This window comes from Semicossyphus pulcher, unplaced genomic scaffold (assembly GCF_022749685.1).
Source record: "Semicossyphus pulcher isolate SPU_LCO1_2020_fin unplaced genomic scaffold, fSemPul1.0.p SCAF_5, whole genome shotgun sequence".
NCBI classification, from domain to species: domain Eukaryota; kingdom Metazoa; phylum Chordata; class Actinopteri; order Labriformes; family Labridae; genus Semicossyphus; species Semicossyphus pulcher.
In genome coordinates, this window is record NW_027211726.1 from 5,042,687 (window position 1) to 5,067,080 (window position 24,394).

The 24,394-nt window shown below is 41.3% G+C and overlaps 2 protein-coding genes and 1 long non-coding RNA gene across 3 annotated transcripts; all 3 read right to left on the minus strand.

Annotated features, from left to right (window-relative positions):
* Positions 1-2,908: 2,908 nt before the first annotated feature.
* Positions 2,909-4,410, minus strand: LOC138609246 (uncharacterized). Its single transcript, XR_011309468.1, has 2 exons — positions 3,765-4,410; positions 2,909-3,438 (listed from the first exon to the last, which is right to left on the minus strand). It is a non-coding gene; the product is annotated as an uncharacterized lncRNA (long non-coding RNA).
* A 1-nt stretch (position 4,411) lies between these two features.
* LOC138608652 (class I histocompatibility antigen, F10 alpha chain-like) lies at positions 4,412-8,782 on the minus strand. The gene is made up of 5 exons (XM_069681216.1): positions 8,667-8,782; positions 6,283-6,549; positions 5,214-5,492; positions 4,501-4,837; positions 4,412-4,427 (listed from the first exon to the last, which is right to left on the minus strand). Exons 1-5 carry the CDS (start codon positions 8,722-8,724, stop codon positions 4,412-4,414), a joined length of 957 nt encoding a protein of 318 aa, XP_069537317.1. The 5' UTR covers positions 8,725-8,782.
* Positions 8,783-11,159: 2,377 nt separating this feature from the next.
* LOC138608829 (major histocompatibility complex class I-related gene protein-like) lies at positions 11,160-23,002 on the minus strand. The gene is made up of 6 exons (XM_069681406.1): positions 22,911-23,002; positions 20,457-20,723; positions 16,910-16,915; positions 12,909-13,187; positions 12,253-12,555; positions 11,160-11,514 (listed from the first exon to the last, which is right to left on the minus strand). Exons 1-6 carry the CDS (start codon positions 22,966-22,968, stop codon positions 11,330-11,332), a joined length of 1,098 nt encoding a protein of 365 aa, XP_069537507.1. The 5' UTR covers positions 22,969-23,002; the 3' UTR covers positions 11,160-11,329.
* Between the last annotated feature and the right edge of the window lie 1,392 nt (positions 23,003-24,394).

Consider the following 24,394-nt stretch of genomic DNA (forward strand, 5'->3'; position numbering starts at 1 on the left):
GCAGTTCACCCAAGAGTTCCCGAGGTACCAAATCCACACAATCTTGCTGCAAGTACAACCACAAGCTACTCTTTTTTCGGTTGTCGACCTCGCAAACGCGTTTTTTTCGGTCCCAGTACACCCCGATAGCCAGTACTGGCTCGTGTTCTCGTTTAAAGGTAAAACTTATACATGGACACGTTGCGTCTAAGTTTAGTCTCCCACGCACTTCCATCAACAGCTGACTTAAAATTTGCTAAACTTTTCCATCAGGCTCCACTCTCATTCAATACAATCAATCTAAAGGTGTGTAGCCCTTCAGCTGAAGCCTGTCAAGAAGACACACTCGCACTGCTGACGTTTCTAGCAGAAAACGGCCACAAAGCAAGTCTCTCTAACTAAAGTAACCTACCTGGGACATGTGATCACAGCAGAGGGTGAATCCCTCTCTCCCGAACACGTTCAGGCTACACTGGAGCTCCCCAAACCGTTAAAGAACAAACAAATGGTGAGTTTCCTTTTCATGACGTCATATTGCTGACAATGGATCCCTAACTACTCTGAACAACAAGCTCCTCTCTCATCTTTGATTCATGACAACAACTCTCTGCCCATGATAAGATCACATGGACACCTGAAGCCCAACAGGTTTTCACTGACTTAAAGTCTGCACTTACAAATGTTCCAACTCTAGGTTTACCTGACCCTGATAAACCTTTTGTATAGTTTGTAGATAACAAAGCATGCTAAAAGGAAGGAATCGAGGGTTTGCTGTGGTTATACAACATGAAGTTGTGATATCAGGTAAATTACCCTCACACTATTCGGCTCAAGCAGCTGAACTTGTCGCCCTCACAGAAGCCTGTAAACAAGCTGCTGGTAAATCTGTTAACATCTACACTGATTCTCGATACGCATTTGGAGTAGTGCATCACTTTGGTGCCCTCTGGAGACACAGAGGATTTTTAACATCCTCAGGTGAACCTGTTTCTAACCATTTACTGGTCTCATCGCTGCTTAAAGCTGTTTTGCTCCCCTCAGCAGTTTTCCCCTCCAGCAAACAGGATTCAACAGCAGTGGCAAAAGCACTGCTCATGGAGGTGATTCCCCGGTGGGGGATCCCTGGTAAGATAAGCTGTGGTAATGGCCTTGCTGTCATTCATCAGGCCATCTGCGTCCATCTCCATCCACAATGTATATTTTTTATGACATTTATTAAGTATCTTTTAATGTGTTAGTTGTGATTTTAGTTTTATTTAGAAACTGATTTTGGCATTTTTATGTGCCTAACTGTGGTTTGATTTAAAACATCCCTGCTCCTATCAGCCACAGAGTGCAGGTGCGGTAGAGCGTGAAAATGGTTCCTTTAAAGCTAAATGCTGTGAGGATGCTGGACTTAGATGGGTAAAGATGTATCTGCTCATATTTTCACAGCCTTGATCCAACTGTCCATGCGCACAGACGGACCCCAGCCTGGTCCAGCCTGTGTGACGCGCTCCGCCTCCGGTGCACGGTTGAATTAACACTGTACACACACACAGTTCCAGAGAATCACACATCTCACAGAGACCTTGGGTCTCCAACGAGGGACAACGAAGGAACCTCCATGGCATCCTTTTAGACAACCAGGCCTCTGTGGCATCAGAGGGACAAGATGTTGTTTAACGTTTGTTATATTGATCATCACCTTTCCATTATTATGGTTTGAAATGCAACAACTGCCAACCAGAGTTGACAACCTGACTGCACACACATGACCGGACCAATAAAACACACACCAGACTAACGCGTGAGTTGACTAAACAGCTGACATTTAAAGCACTGATCCAAACTGACTCTGACCTCCCTGATGACCCCACGCTCACCTGACCTCTTCCCTTTCCCCGACTATGACACAGACATGATATCACACATGGGTAAGTATTGACAATTCCCACAGAACAGCAGATATCACAATGATTTCTACATTGATTCTGTCATGGTTTCAATTTAAACAAAAAGGTGAGGACCCAGATGCAGCCTTTGATATAAGTTTGATAAACAAAAGGCAAAAAATGCAAAAACAAAATCTAAAATCCAACAAAAGACAAAAAAGGAAAATCAAAAGACAGAGCAAAAAACGTACAACAAAACCAGGAACAGGTAATCCAAGGGACACGAGGGGTCAGGGGAAGCACAAAGAAGATCCAGGGAAGGAAACACAAGGAACCAAGTGCAGGTCATGGACATAGATTAAACTCCAGAGGAAGGACGACAATGAACAGGCGACGTAGCAGGGGAGCACAAAGACTAAATACACTTAGGAGGTGAGGCTAATCAGACACAGGTGAGACAATCAAGGGGCAGGTGAAAACAATTAGGGCAGGGCACATAATCAAACAAGCGGGAAACACAAAGGCAGGAAGTGGACCAACACGAGAGACAAGGTGACAAAGTAAAACAGGAAGTGATCTAATCAAAAAGACACAAGTGAAATACTTAACAAGACTAAACACTGACAAGAACACAGAATAAACTAAATACAAAACTAAACGATGAAAACTCATGACAAGGGACAAAGTGAAAAGGTAACACAAGAAATAATAACTAAACACCAAAATACAAGACAAAACCAGAACTAAACTAGAAACTCATGACAGATTCTTTTACTCCCCTTCTGTGTGACGAGTGTAATTAAACTGTAAAAAAGTTACTTCACAATTTCAGTCTTTTTTTCAAACAATTGTTTCAGATGTTTTGAGCCATGCATCATTTATATAAATGAACTAAAAGTCACAAGGTGTGAAGCACAAAGGGCAGAAAAAACAAGTTTATTCCACCAAATTGTAGCTGTAGATGTGTTATAGATGTGTGAGCCTATATATGTGTGAGCTATAGATGTGTCAGCGTTTAGTGTATACGTGTGTGTCGAACAACAGGAAGAGAGACATTTGGAGTATGAGGGACTTTTATTAAAAGCAAACTTACAGAACCAAAGGTGTGAAACAGCAGGTCAGCGGCATTAATTGACTTTAACACAAGAAGAGATTTTAAGCATCAATGTTCGGTTTCTGTGTGTTTCAAAACAGATCAAAAGAGATTTGATATGAAACAAAACCAAGAACATGATCCTGATTAATTCAGAAGACGGAAATTACTTTTTGCTCCAGTCTGGTAAAAAAACAACTAAATCTTTACATTTGATCAGTTTCATAGAAATAATCAAGCAAACTAGTGTGTGTGTGTGTGTGTGTGTGTGTGTAACCAGACTGATTGATTGTCCATGTCTTATGTACGAATAAAGATTCAGCACAGTGATAACACACAGACAAAGTCTATCCATCATTTCCTCCTGGCTCATCTGGCTGAGACTCACGGGGGACTGGAGAGTGCGAGAGGTGGACTCCAGTTCATCACCAGGAGGGACACACAGAGACCACTGCTAGATTGATTGCGCGGGTGCAAAAAGGCTTTAGAAACCTGAAGAGATAAAAAAAAAAAAGGTCAAATAGAACCATAAATTATCTTATAAATGTTTGGAAATATCAATTCACAGAGCAACATATGTACAGTCATTAAAACCCACAATATTTATAATTCAGTCATTTCAGTCTGAACATTTGGAAATCAAGTATTTATTAAATGTCATGTTTTTGAAGTTAGTTCAACACTTTTTAATACATTTGTTTTTCTGAGTTTGTTCTTGTGAAGGTTCATTTATGACATTTGAATTACACTGAGCTGCTGCTGAAGGTTCAGCTTTGTTAGCTGTGCGAATAGTCCATGTCCAATATGAAGAAACTCACGGTGTGCAGGGCGGCCTGTTTCTCATTCAGCTTCTGGATTCAGTTTCTGAGAGAGCTCAGAGTTGTCATCAGGGGATCGTTGAAGTCGGCTGAAACACAAAGCGAAGACAAGTCATTTTAGTTCTCACATGAACAAATATCTTTTCTCCTCTGTCCTCTGATCCTCTCTTCTAGTTTCTTTCTTAACTCCAGAATTCAAACCTTCAACTAACACGTGTATCTTGTCCGAAGCACACAGCTCACTTTGTCTCTTGTACACGAATTAAACTTGACAAAACAAACATTATACCAAGAGAAAACACTGCCTTTAACCCTTTCCCCCTAAAATCCAAAACAATATCCACAATACAGTCGGAAACAGAGAAACTCCACCGTCTAACCACAAGCAACAAACTACCTTCAAGTGTTTGTTAAGGGCTGTAAAACTGCTCGTCAGTGTTACAGAGGCATGAATAAATCTGAGTGTGTTCACAGTATGTCTACACGTAGATGTAGAAGCGTACATGATGAAAGATTAACTTACAAATTATGAATGTTTAATTAAATCTGATAAAAGTTTCTTTTTATTCTTTTATTGTTTTGCTGTCAGGGTCCAGAGGTGGACACTTACATTGGTTTCATACTAATCTCAGCCTTCAAACTGTTTATTAAATGTATAAAAAACTTGATGAAAGTGAGTGAAAAACAATATAAGGACACAAAACTTCCCTTCCAACACAGGACTGTTACAGTGAACTTCCCACTCTCATCCCCTCTGACTCCAGTCTTACCTTCGTTGGTCCTGATCGCGACTTTGTCCAGCTTGGTGACGATGTCCTCCTTCACACCAGAGAGCTGAAACACACATTCGTACTTCCCCCAGTCTGCAGAGGACTCTGATGGAAGCTTCAGCTCGACACTCATCTGGAAGGATCCGTCGTGGTTGGGGAGGATCTCTCCGTGGTCCACGTCCTCATGAAGCTCCGCTCCATCTTTCCTCCAGAACATCACGGCCCTGTCAGGGTAGAAACCTGTAGCGTGGCAGCTGACTGGAGAGGAGGAAGTCTTCTGGAGGAGAGACACTGAGGGGAGGTCTGGAGAGAGAGAGAGAAAGACAGATTATAGTTTCTTTGTCATCATTTACTGTTGATTACTATCATAATTCCTGTTAACTGTCATGTATTTAAATGCCTTAAAACACAAATATTATATTTATAGTACCTATGCAAAGAAAATGAAGCTCACTGGAGTGTAAATGATATAAATATGGGAGGGGCAGAGTGTGAGAAAAAAAAGATATGTAGCAGAGAGGAACAGATATAAAAAGTAGGAACAGAGAGAGAGAAGCAGAAAGATGAAGAGAGAGCAGGAGAGAAAGAGAAATGTGTGTAACATTTATTGTCATGTCAGGAAGAGAAGAGGTGTATGAACGTTGTGCTAATAAAAACACATCAGGTCATGTGATTCTACCTGTTCTCAGCAGAGAGCTCCTCCCATAGTCCACATACTTCTTCAGCCACTCAGGGCAAATCTGGGTGAAGTAGTTCTTGGTCTGTGCTATTTGAGCTCTGTTATTATCCCACTTGTGTTTGGTGATGACAGCCTGTGGTGTTGGAGCGATCCATGACTCTGTCCTCAGGTCGAATGCTATGAAGTCTTCTCCATCATAACCAAACTGTTCATAACCATAAACTTCTCCAGTCTCATCATCCCACTCACAGCCGTACATCTGCTGGACAAGGTGGACACCTGAGAGAGAGAGAGAGAGAGAGAGAGAGAGAGAGAGAGAGAGAGAGAGAGAGCAGAGTGAGATCACAGCCCAGTCATCTTTTATCAGTTGATTTCACATCTCCACCACAGACACACTGATCCACACACACCAGCACAGAGCACCTACACCTCCTGCTGTTATTGGCTGGATGGAAGACGCTCACAGCCAATCATCATGTGGACAGTGTGGACGGTTTAGAGCGAGAGAGAGCTGCTCTAGAAGCTTCCACTGAAGGAGAGTCTCAGTCCAGGATCAGTCTGTAGACTCCTCCTGCTCAGCCAGCACAGTGTTCAGCAGTGTGTTAGTACAACTGCTCACAATAAGGCAGAGACCACCAGGACCACTATGGAGACTGGGAGGCAGTCTGTGCGTCCTGATTGGTCCATCCATCAGTCAATCATTCGACACAACCGACAGCTGTTTCTACCTGCAGGCGTCGGCTTGATGCTGCCTGAGAGGACGAACCGACACACTGTGGTCAGCACAGTGGAGATAATCTGATCTCATCTGTTTTCTACATTTTGAGAGAACAAACTAATCATGTTTGTCATGTTTGATTATGTTATGACTATTTTTTTAATTAATCAATAAATAGTTTAATCTGTTAAATGTCTTTAAAAAGTAAAATAAGTTCATCACAACGTCCCAGAGGCAAAAAGATCTTATTTCAATAGTATATTATGTCAGAGACACACTGAGGAGAGAGAGTGAGTGAGTGAGGATGAAAATACAAACATTTCATCAGTAGAAAGTTAAACATGAACAAACCTCCAGTTTGGTTGAAGCGCTGCTTTGCAATTTCTATGTTGGATTTGGAGGCCTGCTGTTGACCCACAGCGACCTCAGTCTCCCTCTCCCAGTAGTCAGCTTCGCCTTCTGTGACTCTGCTCATCCAGTCCTGTTTGGGTTCTGCTCTCCTGGTGTCACTGTCATAGTAATCTATCTGAATGTCATCAACATACCCAACAGTCACAAACTCTGGGAAGTTTGGGACTCCAGAAGACGCAGTGTAGAAATACTTCAGAGAGTGAGGAACTGTAAGAAAAAGTTCATGTGATCATTTCAGGTTTTATTTGACACTTTAATGAATCACTGAACAATTTAATGATCCAGCACACAGAATCAAAAAGAACTACAGCACATTCAACACAAGCTCATCATCTCTTTGTGGTCAATAAATAAAGTAAAAAAAGTTTCTCTTGAACTTTTTATTCTAATATAAACATTTTTTACTCAAGTGTAACTCGCTTTAATGTAAATATATTTGTACAAACTCAACAATTATTATATATTTAACTCCTTATTTCACTGATAAGATTATTTTATGTACAATTAAAATTTTCCGTTAATAATGACACACCTCTACATTTTTAATAAACATATTTTTATATTTTTAAATAACTAATATTATTCATTTAATTTTAACATTCCCTCCACCATAAACTGAGTGTCTCTTAGTCCTGATTTAAACGTTGTTTTTGTTCTAACAGGTTTCTGTGAGTTTTGCCAGTTAAATATTTGATCATTTCAGAATCCCGCACGTCGTCTGCTCTCTGAATTTGTGTAGATCATTTTCTGTGTTAAACTGCACTTTAAAAAAAATCACGCACTGCACACACTGAAAATGTTTTACAAATCTGTGCAGGATTAAATATAATCCCTGTTAATAAAATACCCAAACCTTATAGCCTGATCAATGCTGGGTTTTGAGGCTGATGCTGATGTGAACACTTTCAGAGATTAAACTTGTTTTCGTGGCCAAAATCCAAACTGAGCCCATATTTCAGTTTCAAAATAAACTCGTCAGTGCCCTCTGGTGGACAAACTCGGTAATGGGAATGTTGCCAAACTACTTCAAACCTGTTTACTGATACTTGTCGACCAACATACAGATGCCAACACATCTGTAATAAGCTAACATCAGCAGATATATAGTGACTTTTTTGATCTGTCTCTGCTAAACAGCCTGTTATTGTACAAAGAGTGAATGTAATAACTGTCAGTGTGATGTGATCTGACAAAACCAACAAAACTCAATAAAGATGAGGATTATCTGGGGAATAGCTTCAAGGTTTATCTTAATATAGTATAAGGTAAAAATATATATTTAGAGGTAAAACAATATTACGAGGTAACCTTAATATTTAGGTTTAGTATTTTGTCAATGTATATCTATGTTCACTATTTGAGTTATTTGTTCACAGTTCTGATGAAATATAGACACCGTGAGACAATTATTATTGTAATAAATTAAAAATAGAAGCAATATTAATTGTAGTCCTAAAATAACAGTCATGTTTAATAGCACTAAATGAACAACACACTTTCTACAAAAGGCTCATGAAGTTAAAGACTGAATTTAAGAGCTCTATTTATAGTTTTTGAACAGAATCGCTTTGTTTTGACGCCTTTCTGCCTATTTTCTTTATCTATGTGTGTGTGACTGGTTCGTGCTGCGTAGCTACGCTGCAATTTTAGCATTTATGGCCGTCATGATATAAATTGGGCCGAAAAAATATCTCGAGTTGCTCTTTTGTAGGAGAAGACAAATGTGCTTTCTTCAACACTTCCCAGATAAAGACTTTTCTTATGACTACTAGGCGGTAATGACAGGAACAGACACGATTTACTCACTTGAAATGAGATGTTTACCTTTAACATCTCTATGATCTGCAAAAAAAACCCTCCTGAAACTAAACATCAAATAATAATACGAATCTTAAATTGGGCTGCAGCGCTGTTGCCTCACAGCTAGAAGGTCACTGGTCCAAACCCCGGTTTGGACAAAGTTGGCCTTTCTGTGCGGGGTTTGCATGTTCTCCCCGTGCACGTGTGGGTTCTCTCCGGGGTCTCCGGCGTCCTCCCACAGTCCAAAGACATGCTTGTTAGGTTAATTGGTGACTTTAGTTGACCATAGTGTGGGTGTGAATGAGAAAGTTTGTTTGTCTCTATGCGTCAGCCCTGTGATTGACTGGCGACCAGTCCAGGGTGTACCCCACCTTTCACCCGATGACAGCTGGGATAAGCTCCAGCACCCCCGCGACCCCGATCAGGATAAGCGGTATAGATAATGGATGGATGGATGGAATCTTAAACTGATATGTATATTATATAAAAATACGATCAATCGACTCAGATGATTCTTTACTCACATGCCGTCGTGTCATGTAGGACTGTTCCCAGGAGAGTCAGGAGCACCAAAGTCTTCATTGTGACCTGTGACTTCTTTAACTTTGATGAACTTTAAACTTATAAGTTTCTCTGTCCCGCTAGCTCGAGCTCTGAGGGTAAAATGAGGTGAGAGAAAATGGAGCACTGACATCAACCTCCGTAACAGCCACTAGAAATTTAGCCAGAGCATCAAAATCACTGGTAACTCGGTAAAACTGACCCACTGAGGTTATCAATGAAAGTGAAAGTACAGTCACTTTGTTTTAGCCCACCCGAGAGCATTGGGGGACGCGCGGGACTTTATTCTATGATCTTTGTTCACATGCCTCCTGCTGCTCAGATTTTCTGTAATATTATGCTAATGTGATGCTATGAGCACATATGTTTTAACTTTTTGGGAGGTCAAAGGTCAGATACAGATGAAATGGAGTTTATGAGGATGTAGTAGAGTTTTATTGTGCTTTTGTTCTTAGATTGAAAACAGCTCTGATCCAAATATAAACAACAAAACAACAATCCAAAGTGTTCCATACATGGTATGGATATATTGTGAAGAAAGACAGCAGAGGTAGGCCAAGGCTGTGGGTTCTGGCTCGCAATGCATCCTGGTACATGTAGGCACTAAACTCTAATCAAAACATTACAATTTGTTCACATCGTACTGAGATGCTATCATACCTCTGAATCCTTAATATTGACTTAACATATTATGGAAAACAACAACAACATAATCCTAATAAATAATGAAAAACCTTAAACACATAAATTATATTTTAAATAAAATACCTAAAAGGGATAAAGAAAGGAAATAATGCAAAAAGAAATAAAAGCTGTAAAAGCAATAGAAGAGATAGAAACCAGTAAAAGATAATAAAAACAATAAAGAGCTTAAAGCAATACAAGCAATAAAAAGGAATCAAATCATTACGCAACGAAAGAGATGGAAGCACTAAAAGCAATAAAGGAGATAAAGGATCAATAAAAACAATGAAAGAAGGAAAAGTAAGAATAAGGTGAAATTGACATTTTAAAAACATAAATAAGAGCCAATAAGAAGACGACATCACATAAAAGCAAGTCTATAGAAGTCAGTTTTAAGAAGAGAGCAGGACTGTACAACTCTCTTTATATGTGGGTCAAATGTAAGGTCGCGGTCGAATATTACGCCAAGGTTTCTGGCGGTGAGCTTTTCATTATCAGAAAGGCCGCTATCGAGATGGAGGGTGGAGTTATGTGGATTGGTTAGTACTATTTCTGTTTTGGAGTTATCTAATTGGAGAAAGTTCTCAGCCATCCAACAGCTTATGTCACTGAGATAATCTTTGACAGCAGCTAGGCTTCTAGGGTCCCCAGGTCTCAGTGGAAGGTAGATCTGTGGGTATTCTGCATAGCAATGAAAGGAAACATTGTGGCGCTGCATTATTTGGCCAAGTGGCAGCATGTAAATTGAAAATAAAATCGGACCTAAAACTGAACCTTGCGGTACACCACAGGTAATTGTAGTGGCAGAAGACGAGTATTTACCTATGGTGACCGCAAAGGTTCGTTCTAAAAGGTAAGAATAAAACCAACTAAGTGCAGAGTCCCTGATACCAAATCAATTTTTAAGACGATCAATTCAAATGGCGTGATCTACGGTGTCAAAAGCTGCACTTCAGTCTAAAAGGATTAAAATTGTGCCCTCCCTATAGCTCGAGCCTTATCAATCAAAACATTTCATCAGTTTTACAGAAATATACAAACAATATTTACACAACTGGAAAATAAATTTTGTTATGATGTTTTTACATTGTGTGTATGCGTGTGTGTGTGTGGGTTTGTGTCCACTGGGGGTGGCAAGGATTTGCGCATTAGGGTTAAGGTGGAATAAATTTCCAGGAGAACGTGTTGGAAGTGCTGCTTATAACTTATCCATAAACCTGAAGAAGAAAAAACAGAGAAGAAAAAATAAACATGAAATCAAAAACAAAATAACTTCATAAATGTTTGCAGAGTAAGTTTCCACAAAGCTGAATATTAAAAGTCATTGAGACCTAAAATATGTTTGCTTCAATCATCAATCCAACAGTTTCACTTATTTTTGTAGAAGACGAGTTTATGGTCAAATATTTTATTGACAGCTAAAATGTGTCACCAACATGTTACAATAATAAAGAATCACAGAAGGTTCCTTTGAACAGTTTAAAGCAGCTTTAAAGCAACACGTTCACGGCCTATGTGATGCTACTCACTGTGTTCAGGGTGGTGTGTTTGTCTTTTAGGCATTTTGATTCTCAAGCATCTTTTCTTGCTCCACGACAGGGTTGTACACAGCTGTGAGGTCAGAAGCACAATGTTAACAAGCTGCAGACTTACGAGATGGAGGGCGTTTGGCTGAAAATAAATACAAACACATTATTAAAGATGTAACCGTTAAATATTTCAGACAGTGTCACCTTCAGTCCAGTGATGATCCTCTCTAATACCAACTCAAACTGATAAATAAATCCTTATGACTTTTGTTTAAATCTTACACTATTTCTTTTCTGATGGCCTCTTCCTTACATCATCGTGCTGCAGTCAAATTATAATTAAACTGTTTCTGGGTCTTACAGCGCTTAACGTTGATAAAAACACATTTTAAATGTTAAGAAGATCATTTGTTTCACTTTTGCAAACTGGACAGAAAAAAAGTCGAGAAAGAAAATACAGAAAATAAAATGACTTCATGTTTCTGCTTTGGTCTCTCACCATTCCTCTTCTTCAACATGAACACAACGGCAGCGATGAGGGCGAGAGCAAGAACAAGCACTGCAGCAATGATGCCGATGGTCACGTGCATGGAATTCCCTGTTGAGCATAAAACAACAAAACACAGTCACAACCTGAGCAGGTGAAGCAGGTTAAAGAGAAGAACATCTGCCAGTCAGACCATAATCCTGAATATAAGCACAGTTTGTTTGTGCTGCTGATGTTAACTCTCATCCTGTCTGTAGATAATTACTGTATTGATGCTGAATCTCTGAACAAGTCCATGAACTCATCTCCTAAAACTGACATGAAGTAAAATACAGTGCCTATAATCTCTGAACATGTAAATGGTTACACAATGACTGAAAAAAAAACACTCTAAACTTGTTTGAGTAAATTCTTTTTACAATAATCTTCAGACAACTTTCTAAAAAATGTCTTCTATTGGAGGTAAATAAAAAGAAGTCTTTATCAAAAATATAAACTGAACAAAAACACTTTTTTGTGTTTCATTATTGACATTTGTCTGTGTTGATCAAAGGTCAGTAAAGAGCGGACAGACAGCACAAACAGCTGCAGTCATCTATAATCCTTTGAAACAAATCATTCAAATCTGATAAAAGTTTCTTTTTATTCTTTTATTGTTTTGCTGTCAGGGTCCAGAGGTGGACACTTACATTGGTTTCATACTAATCTCAGCCTTCAAACTGTTTATTAAATGTATAAAAAACTTGATGAAAGTGAGTGAAAAACAATATAAGGAAACAAAACTTCCCTTCCAACACAGGACTGTTACAGTGAACTTCCCACTCTCATCCCCTCTGACTCCAGTCTTACCTTCGTTGGTCCTGATCGCGACTTTGTCCAGCTTGGTGACGATGTCCTCCTTCACACCAGAGAGCTGAAACACACATTCGTACTTCCCCCAGTCTGCAGAGGACTCTGATGGAAGCTTCAGCTCGACACTCATCTGGAAGGATCCGTCGTGGTTGGGGAGGATCTCTCCGTGGTCCACGCCCTCATAAAGCTCCTCTCCATCTTTCCTCCAGAACATCACGGCGCTGTTAGGGTACAAACCTGTAGCGTGGCAGCTGACTGGAGAGGAGGAAGTCTTCTGGAGGAGAGACACTGAGGGGAGGTCTGGAGAGAGAGAGAAAGACAGATTATAGTTTCTTTATCATCATTCCTGTTAACTGTCATGTATTTAAATGCCTTACTAACATCAAGATTATATTTATAGTACCTATGCAAAGAAAATGAAGCTCACTGGAGTGTAAATGATATAAATATGGGAGGGGCAGAGTGTGAGAAAAAAAAAGATATGTAGCAGAGAGGAACAGATATAAAAAGTAGGAACAGAGAGAGAGAAGCAGAAAGATGAAGAGAGAGCAGGAGAGAAAGAGAAATGTGTGTAACATTTATTGTCATGTCAGGAAGAGAAGAGGTGTATGAACGTCGTCCTAATAAAAACACATCAGGTCATGTGATTCTACCTGTTCTCATCAGAGAGCTCCTCCCATAGTCCACATACTTCTTCAGCCACTCAGGGCAAATCTGGGTGAAGTAGTTCTTCTTCTGGGCTATGAAAGCTTTGTTATTATCCCACTTGTGTTTGCTGATGACAGCCTGTGGTGTTGGAGCGATCCATGTCTCTGTCTTCAGGTCGAATGCTATGAAGTCTTCTCCATCATAACCATACTGTTCATAACCATTAACTTCTTGAGTCTCGTCATCCCACTCACAGCCGTACATCTGCTGGTAAAGGTGGATACCTGAGAGAGAGAGAGAGAGAGAGCAGAGTGAGATCACAGCCCAGTCATCTTTTATCAGTTGATTTCACATCTCCACCTCAGAGACACACTGATCCACACACACCAACACAGAGCACCTACACCTCCTGCTGTTATTGGCTGGATGGAAGACGCTCACAGCCAATCATCATGTGGACAGTGTGGACGGTTTAGAGAGAGAGAGAGAGAGAGAGAGAGAGAGAGACTGCTGGGAAACAGAGTGACATCCTAACACAGTTCACATCCTGCTGTTGTTTTATTACCACAGAGACACACTGAGACCAACACACACACACACACACACACACACACACACACACACACTCATTCAAAACCCTCTCCCTGTGACAAACTACACACTAGACCGCCCCGAGCTGCTCTAGAAGCTTCCACTGAAGGAGAGTCTCAGTCCAGGATCAGTCTGTAGACTCCTCCTGCTCAGCCAGCACAGTGTTCAGCAGTGTGTTACTACAACTGCTCACAATAAGGCAGAGACCACCAGGACCACTATGGAGACTGGGAGGCAGTCTGTGCGTCCTGATTGGTCCATCCATCAGTCAATCATTCGACACAACCGACAGCTGTTTCTACCTGCAGGCGTCGGCTTGATGCTGCCTGAGAGGACGAACCGACACACTGTGGTCAGCACAGTGGAGATAATCTGATCTCATCTGTTTTCTACATTTTGAGAGAACAAACTAATCATGTTTGTCATGTTTGATTATGTTATGACTATTTTTTTAATTAATCAATAAATAGTTTAATCTGTTAAATGTCTTTAAAAAGTCAAATAAGTTCATCACAACGTCCCAGAGGCAAAAAGATGAAATCTTTAAGTTGCTTCTTCCGTCTGAGCAACACTGAACAGCATTTCATTTCTTTCAATAGTATATTATGTCAGAGACACACTGAGGTCCAGTTCAATTAATCTGATCTGTGTTTCTGCTCTTTATATATCATGGACACAGTGTGGTCAGTGCAGCAGAGTCGAGCTGTTACACTTTTTAAACCTCTGATCACAATCACACATTCATCATGTCGTCCTGTCAGCCACGTTCATTAACACACGCTGCTCCTCCTCTCATGTGCGGACCCAGCACAAGCAGCCTGTGTCCCATTTACAGTCCTGCACCTTAGTTTTAGAAACCAGGCGCTGACGTTCCTCTATCAGCTGTGTGTTGTAGAGCTGTTGTGATCAACAGGTTTTCTACAGGAGAGTTCATATGGACCGACTGACTGTGGGCAGCCCAGTCGAGTTATTGTGGTCTAATCTAGTGGAGATAAAGGGTTAATAATCTCTGAAGGTTATTATGGGATGGACAGAAACGCTGCATCAGGGCAGTTTAGCAGCATCCAGCAGTCTGAGTGTCAGTGATGTTTCTGTGAGTCCGACTGTGTTTCAGACAAGAAACGCCTCCAAACAGCTTCAACTACGTCAGTGACACACTCCTGACTGTGTGTGTGTGTGTGTGTGTGTGTGTGTGTGTGTGAGATTTGATTTTTAACCAGATCTTTATTGATCACTCTTCACACTGTACAAAAACATAACACATCCTTGTTTTAAACGCACCAATCACATTCACAGTTTCACTTCAGCATGTCTCCCACCAACAGCTGACCCTCCACCACAGAGCACAGCACCCTCTCATGAGCCCAGACTGACTGGAAACTCTCCAGGTCCTGGTTGGCTCCGTAAAAACTGAAGTCCAACAACAACCTGGACTTCAACATTTTCTCAAACAGTAGCTTTACATGAAGCTCCAAAGATTCCCCCACCTTCCTCTTCCTGCTCACATATATGGCCATCTTTGCTTGTCCCAGGAGGAAATTTACGCTCTGACATTTATGCTTTTGGTGCCGAGTGTATTTGAACCCACAGATAAAAACCTGTTTAGTAAAAATCTCTTTAAAACAGCCAAAAAACTTTCCCAGTAAAACAAACAGAGGAGTCAGACGAGTGCACTCTAAAGAGCAGTGAAACACTGTCTCCCTGTGCTCACAGGAAGGACACGTATCCGGCACACTGACATTCAGAACAGAAATAAAAGCAGTGACAGCTATGATGCCATGTAGGATCCTCCACTGTAGGTCTGCATGTTTCTTGATCGGGGGGGGTTTGTACAGAGACCTCCACTCAGGTCTGGCCTCAGGACTGAGCCCCAGATAAGTCCTCCAGGGGGTGTCACTGCGACCATTCAGGTTTTTTTATGTACAGTATTAACAATCAGTTTGTAAAAAGTCTTCCCCGCCCCGTCACTTAAAGAAACACCTGCAGTGTTGGTGGAAGCCAGTAAAAGACCAGAGCAGTCCTTCAGGTCAGGAAGCAGTGCGAGAGCAGGGTAGGGGTCAGAGCTGTCTGGCAGCAGAGAGCCGTCACCATAGTCAGTAAGTAGAGACCACTGGTGCCCTGTCAGCTGATGTTTCCAGCGCCTCAGTAACTGTCTTATGATCCGTGTGGATCTCACTCCCAGACGAGCAGCCAGACCAGCCGGATTGTCCAACTGAGGTCCAGTCGGCTCCACCACCTGCCCCAGCGTAGAGATCCTGGCAGAGAGGAACATTCTGGACAGAGTGGGTCCAGCCCAGCGAGGAGAGCCCAAGTGTCCGCCACACAACACCGGCTCTTTAAGCAGCCAGTACAGAGAGTCTGCCTGTTCCTGTCTCTGCTTCTTCAGCAGAGTCCACACTGTAAAAACACTCCGATAAAACCCTGGCAGAGAGGACATGTTCACTTTCTTTAAATCCATTAAAAACAGAGCTCAGTCCCAGTCCACCAAAACGCTGCAGGATACAGCAGGACAGCGGCCTCCACACCAGGTCAGCGGGCCCAGTGAGCAGTCTCTGCATGAACTGAAGGCGGACAGTAGCACCCCTACTGGCTAGATGAAGCAGACCCTGCCCTCCCTCCTCTTTAGGGAGAACGAGCACACTCTGAGGAACCCAATGCAGCCTGTCCCAGAAAAAATCCACCAACACTTTTTGGACGTCAGACAGGAGAGAGGGAGGAGGATCAACACAGGCCAACATGTGCCACAGAGCAGAGGAGACCAGACTATTGGCCACAAGTACCCGCCCTCTAAAACACATTTTAGGCAACAACCACCTCCATTTCTTAAGACGACCTTTGACCTTTTCCACAACACTTTCCCAATTTTTCTTTACAAAGGTCTCATTCCCCAAAAAGACTCCCAGATATTTCAGACCTCCTTTTTTCCAGACCAGACCTCCAGGTAGACTGAGCTGATCCCTCAGCCTCTCCCCCAACATGACAGCCTCACTTTTCACCCAGTTCACTTTGGCAGAAGACATGGAACCAAATAAATTAACATTTCTTTCTAACAGATCAATATCTTTCTGCTTATTTACCAGGACAACGGCATCATCAGCGTATGCAGACAGTTTAAAATGAACATCAGAGCCTGGAAAACACACCCCGCACAGATCTGAGGTCAGTTTGTGAAGCAGAGGTTCAATGGCTGAAGAGTGTAACATGCCAGACAAGGGACATCCCTGCCTCACCCCCCTCTGCACACTAAAAGGAGCACTCAGACCTCCATTGGTTTTTAGAACACTCTCAATGCCACAGTACAACACCTGGATCTTGGCTATGACACGTGGGCTGAACCCAAAGGCAGCTAGAGTCTGCCACAGATACTGGTGTTCAACCCGATCAAAAGCCTTTTCCTGGTCTATTGAAATCAAACCGGTGTCTACAGCCAATGAACGAGAGACCTCCAGAACATCTCGAATCAGAGTGATGTTATCACTAATGAGCCTGCCGGGCACACAGTGGGTCTGATCAGCATGGATGATGGAGCCCATCACCTGTCTGAGTCTAGAGGCCAGGACCTTGGACAAGATTTAATAGTCTGTGCAAAGTAACGACACCGGTCTCCAGTTTTTCAATTCCTGCAGGTCACTCTTCTTTGGCAGCAGAGTAATGACCGCCCTCCTGCAGCTCAGAGGCAGCCGACCCCTCTCCAACTGTCTCTGATCACCTCCAGCAGATCCTCCCCCAGCACAGACCAGAAGGACTCAATCCCAGGAGCTCTACCATGCTGCAGACTCATCAACGCAGAGTACAGTTCAGGCAGGGACAGCTGGGCCTCCAACTTCACATTTTCCTCTGCCCCAACCTGAGGAAGACCAGCATAGAAGGACTCACACACCTCTGGACGCTCTGTAAATTCACTCCTGTAGAAGTCCTTGTAAAAGTTAGCTGCAAACTTCCTGCTGTCAGAGGAGTCTGAGATGGAAGAACCGTTTCTGGACCGTAAAGAATGGATGATCTTTTTCTGTCCATGTTTCCTCTCCAGGCCAAAGAAGAAGTGAGATGGAGCATCCATCAGTGTGACATCCAGGACACGAGATCTGACCAGGGCCCCCTGTGCTGTGACGCCCAGCAGGTTGGCTAGAGCCGACTTTTTAGATTGAAGGGAATCCAACAGCCCTCGATTTCCTGTGGAGTCTACCAAACGCTGGAGCTCCACCACTTCAGTCTCTAGATCTCTCAAAGATCTGCTGATGTCTCTGGTGACATTGCGAGTATAATACTGACACAATTGTTTGATCTGACATTTGCCAAAGTCCCACCACTGCTGAACACAATCAAAGTCAGACTTACACTGTCTGTGGGTGACCCAGAATCCTCCACAGCATCCCTAAACGCCTTATCATGTAACAGGGCCGTGTTAAAATGCCAATAAGCACTGTTCAGTCCGACCTTCTTAATAAAAACAGAACAAAACACAAGACAGTGATCCGTGAAGCCCACAGGGTTTATGTGACAGCCTTTAAAAACACTCAGCTGGTGTTTGAAAGAACACAAGCGATCCAGCCTGGCCAGAGATAAAACATCGTCTTCAGAGTGACTCCAGGTGTACTGTCTGTGATTATGATTGAAACTCCTCCACACATCAGCCAGCTCCTGAGTCTCTGTGAGCTGTCTGAGCCTGTGTGATGAAGCAGCATGAGGCTCCTGGTGATTCCTGTCCAGTTGGATTTTCTGTACAGTTAAAATCTCCACCCAGAAATAAACACTCGTCACTGCTGCAGCGTCTGATGGTGTCACACAACACACCCAGAACAGTAAGTCTGTCCACATGAGTGCATGGTACATAAACATTAATCAGAGGGAGCTTAACATTTTCATACTGAACTTTGACCTTCAGTAAACAGCCTTCAATAACTTCCTCTACCTCACATGACACAGGCAGGAAGCTTCTAGAGAACATAATCCCAACTCCTCCACTACAGCTGGACTTATGGCTCCGGATCACATCCCCACCCCACTCTCTCCTCCACTGACTTTCACTCTCGGAGGTGCTGTGTGTCTCCTGAACCATCAGCACATCTAACTTCTTAAACTCCTGCAGCTGAAACAGAGCGGCTCTTTTAGCAACATCTCGAGCTCCGTTCAGGTTCAAAGTGCCGACTCTGAAGTCACACATGGAGAGAGAGAGGTTTATAGAAGACACAAGAAAAACACACCACAGAAAGAAAAAGAAAGAGATCAGAGTCTGTTTAAGCATCATCTTCAAGGATTTGTGCTTTAACTTTTAGAATCAGTTTCCTGAGACGATAAACCTCCTGACCTGTGAGGCCTTCGTCCCCAAACGCTCCGGACTGTTTGGTTAGAGGCCGAGCTGACTCAACAAACCGCTGCAGGTCTGGAAAGTAGCTCTCTACTTTCACCAGCTTCGCTCCCCGAGTGTCCTGAAGGAACTTCTGGATTTGAGCTAAAGTGAACCTTCTGTGTCCGTCCTCCTGTGTGGACATGAACTCACTGTCAGACTCTGCTGGAACAGCCTTTAGACCTTTCTTCACTTTGGACCCTTTAGCACTGTTCTGCACACTTTCTGGGCTCTTTCTCTTCTGTGACATTTTTAATAACTCATCATCCGACATGTCCTCATCTTCCACAGAGTCAGCACACACTGAGATTACATTTCCCTGAGCTCACTCTGCATCCTGACTTTCACTTATCACACCTGTTTGTTCCCTCCTGTTTTTAATCTCACTTTGTTCACCTGACTCCTTCTGTGACTTTGTTTCTGTTTCTGCGTCTCCCTGTCTGCTGTCCTTTTCCTGCCGCTCCTCAGTGACTCTGTTACACTTGTTTCTAGCATCAGGGACCCTGTCTCCCCGGGGGGCAGCTTCAGCTCTACTGGAGCACCATGAACACCGGCCTCCTGTGACAAACAACATGTTTCAGAAGATTTACAGCCGAGACAAACCATCTTGATCGGGGAGACTACCTGTCCATACCTGGAGAGCTCTCCAACATGTCATTTTCAATGAACGGGGGGGCGTTAGAGATGATTATCTTATTAGCCGGATTAACAAGAGGGAGTACGGGGGTGAAAGTGTCTTTAATTACTACACCTTCCTCCACCACTTCACCGACTTTGACGGTGCTATCGAGAAAGATAACAACGGCTCCATTCATGCGGGAGGCAGACTTCACACTGTCGTAACCCACCACCTCTCCAACCGCTAAACTCGCCTCCTCCACCGAGCAGCTGACTGCCGGCACCAGCTTCACTGCATGTCGGCGTGTCAACTTCTCAAACTCCATTCCCACATCTACGACGGGCACGTTGCCCAGTCGAGCTGGTAGACATGCTACCAAACTACACTACACCTGAAAACACCAGACAGGAAGAAAGTAAAGAAAATAAAGAGAAATAAACACAAACAACAGATTGAAACTCGCTCACGCTGGAGCTCACGCTGCCACACGCCGTCCACTCAGAGAGAGAGAAAGAGAGAGAGAGAGAGAGAGAGAGAGAGAGAGAGTGTGTGTGTGTGTGTGTGTGTGTGTGTGTGAGTGAGAGCGAGAGTGTGTGTGTGTGTGTGTGTTTGCATGTGTGAGAGAGAGTGTGTGTGTGTGTGTGAGAGAGAGAGAGAGAGAGAGAGTGTGTGTGTGTGTGTGTGTGTGACAGAGAGAGAGAGAGAGAGAGAGTGTGTGTGTGTGTGAGAGAGAGCGAGAGTGTGTGTGTGTGTGTGTGAGAGAGAGAGAGCGAGAGAGAGTGTGTGTGTGTGTGTGTGTGTGTGTGTGTTTGCATGTGTGAGAGAGAGTGTGTGTGTGTGTGTGTGACAGAGAGAGAGAGAGAGAGAGAGAGAGAGAGTGTGTGTGTGTGTGTGTGTGTGTGTGTGTGTGTGTGTGTGTGTGTGTGGTCACATCTGTCTAAAATACAAGATGAAAATATAAACAACATTTCATCAGTAGAAAGTTAAAAATGAACAAACCTCCAGTTTGGTTGAAGCGCTGCTTTACAATTTCTATGTTGGATTTGAAGCTCTGCTGTTGACCCACAGCGAGATCAGTCTGCCACTGCCAGTAGTCAGCTTCGCCTTCTGAGGCTCTGTTCATCCAGTCCTGTTTGGGTTCTGCTGTCCTGGTGTTGCTGTCATAGTGAATCATCTCAACATCATCAACCAACCCAACAGCTACAAACTCTGGGAAGTTTGGGACTCCAGAAGACCCAGTGTAGAAATACTTCAGAGAGTGAGGCACTGTAAGAAAAAGTTCATGTGATCATTTCAGGTTTTATTTGACACTTTAATGAATCACTGAACAATTTAATGATCCAGCACACAGAATCAAAAAGAACTACAGCACATTCAACACAAGCTCATCATCTCTTTGCAGTCAATAAACACTAAAACAATATTTGTGTAGATTTAAAAACAAAGTTTCTCTTGAACTTTTTATTCTAATATTTCTGATGAATGTGTCTTCAAAATGTTTTTATTCTGAAAGGAAATATTTAACGAGTCATAAATTCAGCTCATGCAGTCGTGTACCTGACTTTCACTGACATCAAACAGTCTGTCATAAATCATCTTTTTATCTAGTGCTGGATATCTTAGTGTGAAGTGAAACTCCACTTTGATTTCCAGTTTGTGTCTTCATTCAATCTTCAGGAAACTTCTTTAGCAGTTTACACTCGTTATCTTATTAGTTTGAAATCTGAAATCTCAAACCTCTGAACAAAATGTACACGTGATTCAATCTGATTTATAAACCAATAAATCAAATGTTATTTATTGTCTATTTAATTAAATAACATCTTTTATGGTCTTAATTTTATATCATCAGTAGTGACCAATAATAACTTAAGTTTCTTCATAAGGTTTTGAAGTACAGATTTGATTTAATCTTCTTTGGTTTAGAAGAAGGTTTTACTCTTTTCTTTTGTTACTGTTTTTATTAGTCAATGAAATCATCAGTAATATATTTGTATTTTAATATCAGGAGGTTTGTCGATGTCAGAATTTATGGATATAAATGTTTTTTCTGAATTCGATCAATGAAAAAGAAAATGGACTCTTGTGTAACTCGCTTTAATGTAAATGTATTTGTTCAAATTAAAGTATTATATATTTAACTCCGTTAGTCTTTCATAAAAATATTATGTGTACGATTGAAATATTCTGTTCATTATGACAATCTCAGAAAAATGTGAATGGACACACCTCTATATCTTTAATCAACATATTTATATTTCACATGTAGTGATTCTACACATTTTCTATTTGCAGAATTTTGTTTTTAATAACTAATATTATTTATTAAATTCTAACATTCCCTCCACCATAAACTGAGCTTCTCTTAGTCCTGATTTAAACGTTGTTTTTGTTCTAACAGGTTTCTGTGAGTTTTGCCAGTTAAATAATTGATCGTTTAAAAATCCTGCTCTGTCGTCTGCTCTCTGAGTGCATGTAGATCATTTTCTGTGTTAAACGCACGGCACACACTGAAGAAGTTTTACAAGATGTGCAGGAATACATCTTGTTAGTTAATAAAATACCCAAAGATTATAGTCTGATTAATACTGTTCTTTGAGGCTGATGCTGTTTGGACACTTTCAGAGATCAAACTTGTTTTTGTGCCCAAAATACAAACTGAGCCCATATTTCAGTTTCTAAATTAACTCGTCAGTGCCCTCTGGTGGACAAACTCTGTAATGGGAATGTTTCCAAACTACTTCAAACCTGCTTTAAGTTTACTGATACTTATCGACCAACGTACAAAGACACCAACAATAAAAATGACGAATGTCTGCGAAATAGCTTTAAGATTAATTTTAATGTAGTATAAGTTCAAATATATATTTCGAGGTAAAACTATATAACGAGGAAAATGTCATATTTAGGTTCAGTATGTTGTCGCTGATTGTGTTTCTATGTGCAACATTTTTGAACATATGCAACATACATTTTTTTATTTGTTATAAATTCAGATGAAATATAGACACTATAAGACAATTATTATTATTATTAATTAATTAAAAACTAGAACAAATATTAACTTCAGTTCTAAAATAAAGCATGATAAATAGCACTAAATTAACACTGTTTCTATAAAGAGGATATGAACAAGTTAAAGACTGAATATGAGAGCTCTATTTATAGTTTGTGAACAGAAACGCTTTGTTTTCTTTATTTATCTGTGACTGGTTCGTGATGCGTAGTTATGCTTCTCAGAAATAGACTTTTCTTATAACTACGAGGAGTTAATGACATGAACAGACAGGATTTACTATTCTTACATGAGATGTTTACCTTTAACATTTCTATTATCTGCAAAACTAACTCCTGAAACTAAACATAAAATACTATCATATGAACCTAAAATTGATACATTATACAAACATTTTTCTCTTTACAATCAATCGACTCAGATGATTCTTTACTCACCTGCCGTCGTGTCCTGTAGGACTGTTCCCAGGAGAGTCAGGAGCATCAAAGTCTTCATTGTGACTTCTTTAACCCTTCATGAACCTAAAGCTATTAGGTTTCTTTGTAGAGCTAAAATTAAATGAGGTGAGAGAAAATGGAGCGCTTTCATCAACCTCCGTCTAAAGCCAATAGGAATTTAGCCTGAGCATCAACGTCACTTGTAACTCGGTAAAACTGACCCACTGAGGTTATCAATGAAAGTGAAAGTAAAGTCTGTTTGTTCCAGCCCATCTGAAGACCCCTATTGCACCTGAAAGCATTGGGGGACGCGCGGGACTTTATTCTATCATCTTTGTTCACATGTGAAAGTCGTATTAAACCTCCTGCTGCTCAGATTTGCTATAATATTTTGTAGGTTAATGTGATGCTATGAGCACAAATGTTTTAACTTTCTGGGAGGTCAGAGGTCAGATGCAGATCAAATGGAGTTTGTGAGGATGCAGTCGGTCTTATTGTGCTTTTGTTCTGAGATTAAAAACAGCTCTGATCCAAATACAAACAACAAACAACAAGCGAAGCGTTGTTTCATACATGTTATAGAGAGTAAATGTGGGGAGGTGCTCCCCCTAGTGGCTCAAACTTGCAGTTGGTGTGCAGCAGAACCATTGTACTCATGAGGTCTGTTATTATCTGATATTTAAATACATCTGTGCACAATCATAACATTAAATGAGGTTATTAAATGTGATGGAGGGAGACATCTTATATTCTTTAAAGTCAATATCAAATGATTTACTTTTATATCTGTGTTGTGTGTAACATGTCAGTCGAGGCCTTCACACAGGTCTGAGCACAAACTAACTAACTGTCAGGACAATCATTACAATTTAACTAAAGATAGTTTAAATGAAACATTTTGACTCACAGTTTGTCTTTGAAAACAAGAACCAAAGCAGTAAACTGAAAGCAGAAAGAGAGTCAGAGAGCTTCTCAAACATCAGATCAGGTCAGCTCTGTCTGACAGGTTCAATGCTGCTGAAGTGATTTGGAGCTGTGTACGCTGAAAACTGCTCCAACAGGAGAAATGTGACACCTCTGCTGATGTTTGAACACCTGATGCTGGTTTTCATTTCTCTCTGGCTTTGACGCTGTAAACTCTGTTTCAATCCCCACTTTTGAATCATTAAATCAGTCGTTAACAGAACACAAACAGATCAATATAAGTGTCACATCTTTTATCTAGATGTTACATCTATATTTTTGTGACATTGACACGTAAACTCTGGTTGACAGAAGCTCTTCATGCTCACTGCGGATCAACACCTGAGTTTATTATAAGCCTGTACATAAGAGGTGAACGTGGCCTTAACTTGAAGAAGTGAAGCCAGTTGTGGAGGAACCTTAAACCTGCATTCTTTCTTTTTTGAACAATATGTTTATTTCCTTTTATCAACATAGTTATAAGACATATCCTATACATAATATATACCTTACACTAACTT

Bases quoted from the DNA above. Each gene is read 5' to 3' on its own strand.
- LOC138608652 (XM_069681216.1), bottom strand. From the start codon at position 8,724: ATGAAGACTTTGGTGCTCCTGACTCTCCTGGGAACAGTCCTACATGAC. The intron at 6,550-8,666 runs GTGAGTAAAGAA...TTTTTCTTACAG, and splicing joins CCTACATGACACGACGGCAT to TTCCTCACTCTCTGAAGTAT. The intron at 5,493-6,282 runs GTTTGTTCATGT...TCTCTCTCTCAG, and splicing joins GCGCTTCAACCAAACTGGAG to GTGTCCACCTTGTCCAGCAG.
- LOC138608829 (XM_069681406.1), bottom strand. From the start codon at position 22,968: ATGAAGACTTTGATGCTCCTGACTCTCCTGGGAACAGTCCTACAGGAC. The intron at 20,724-22,910 runs GTGAGTAAAGAA...TTTTTCTTACAG, and splicing joins CCTACAGGACACGACGGCAG to TGCCTCACTCTCTGAAGTAT. The intron at 12,556-12,908 runs GTAGAATCACAT...CTCTCTCTCCAG, and splicing joins GAGCTCTCTGATGAGAACAG to ACCTCCCCTCAGTGTCTCTC.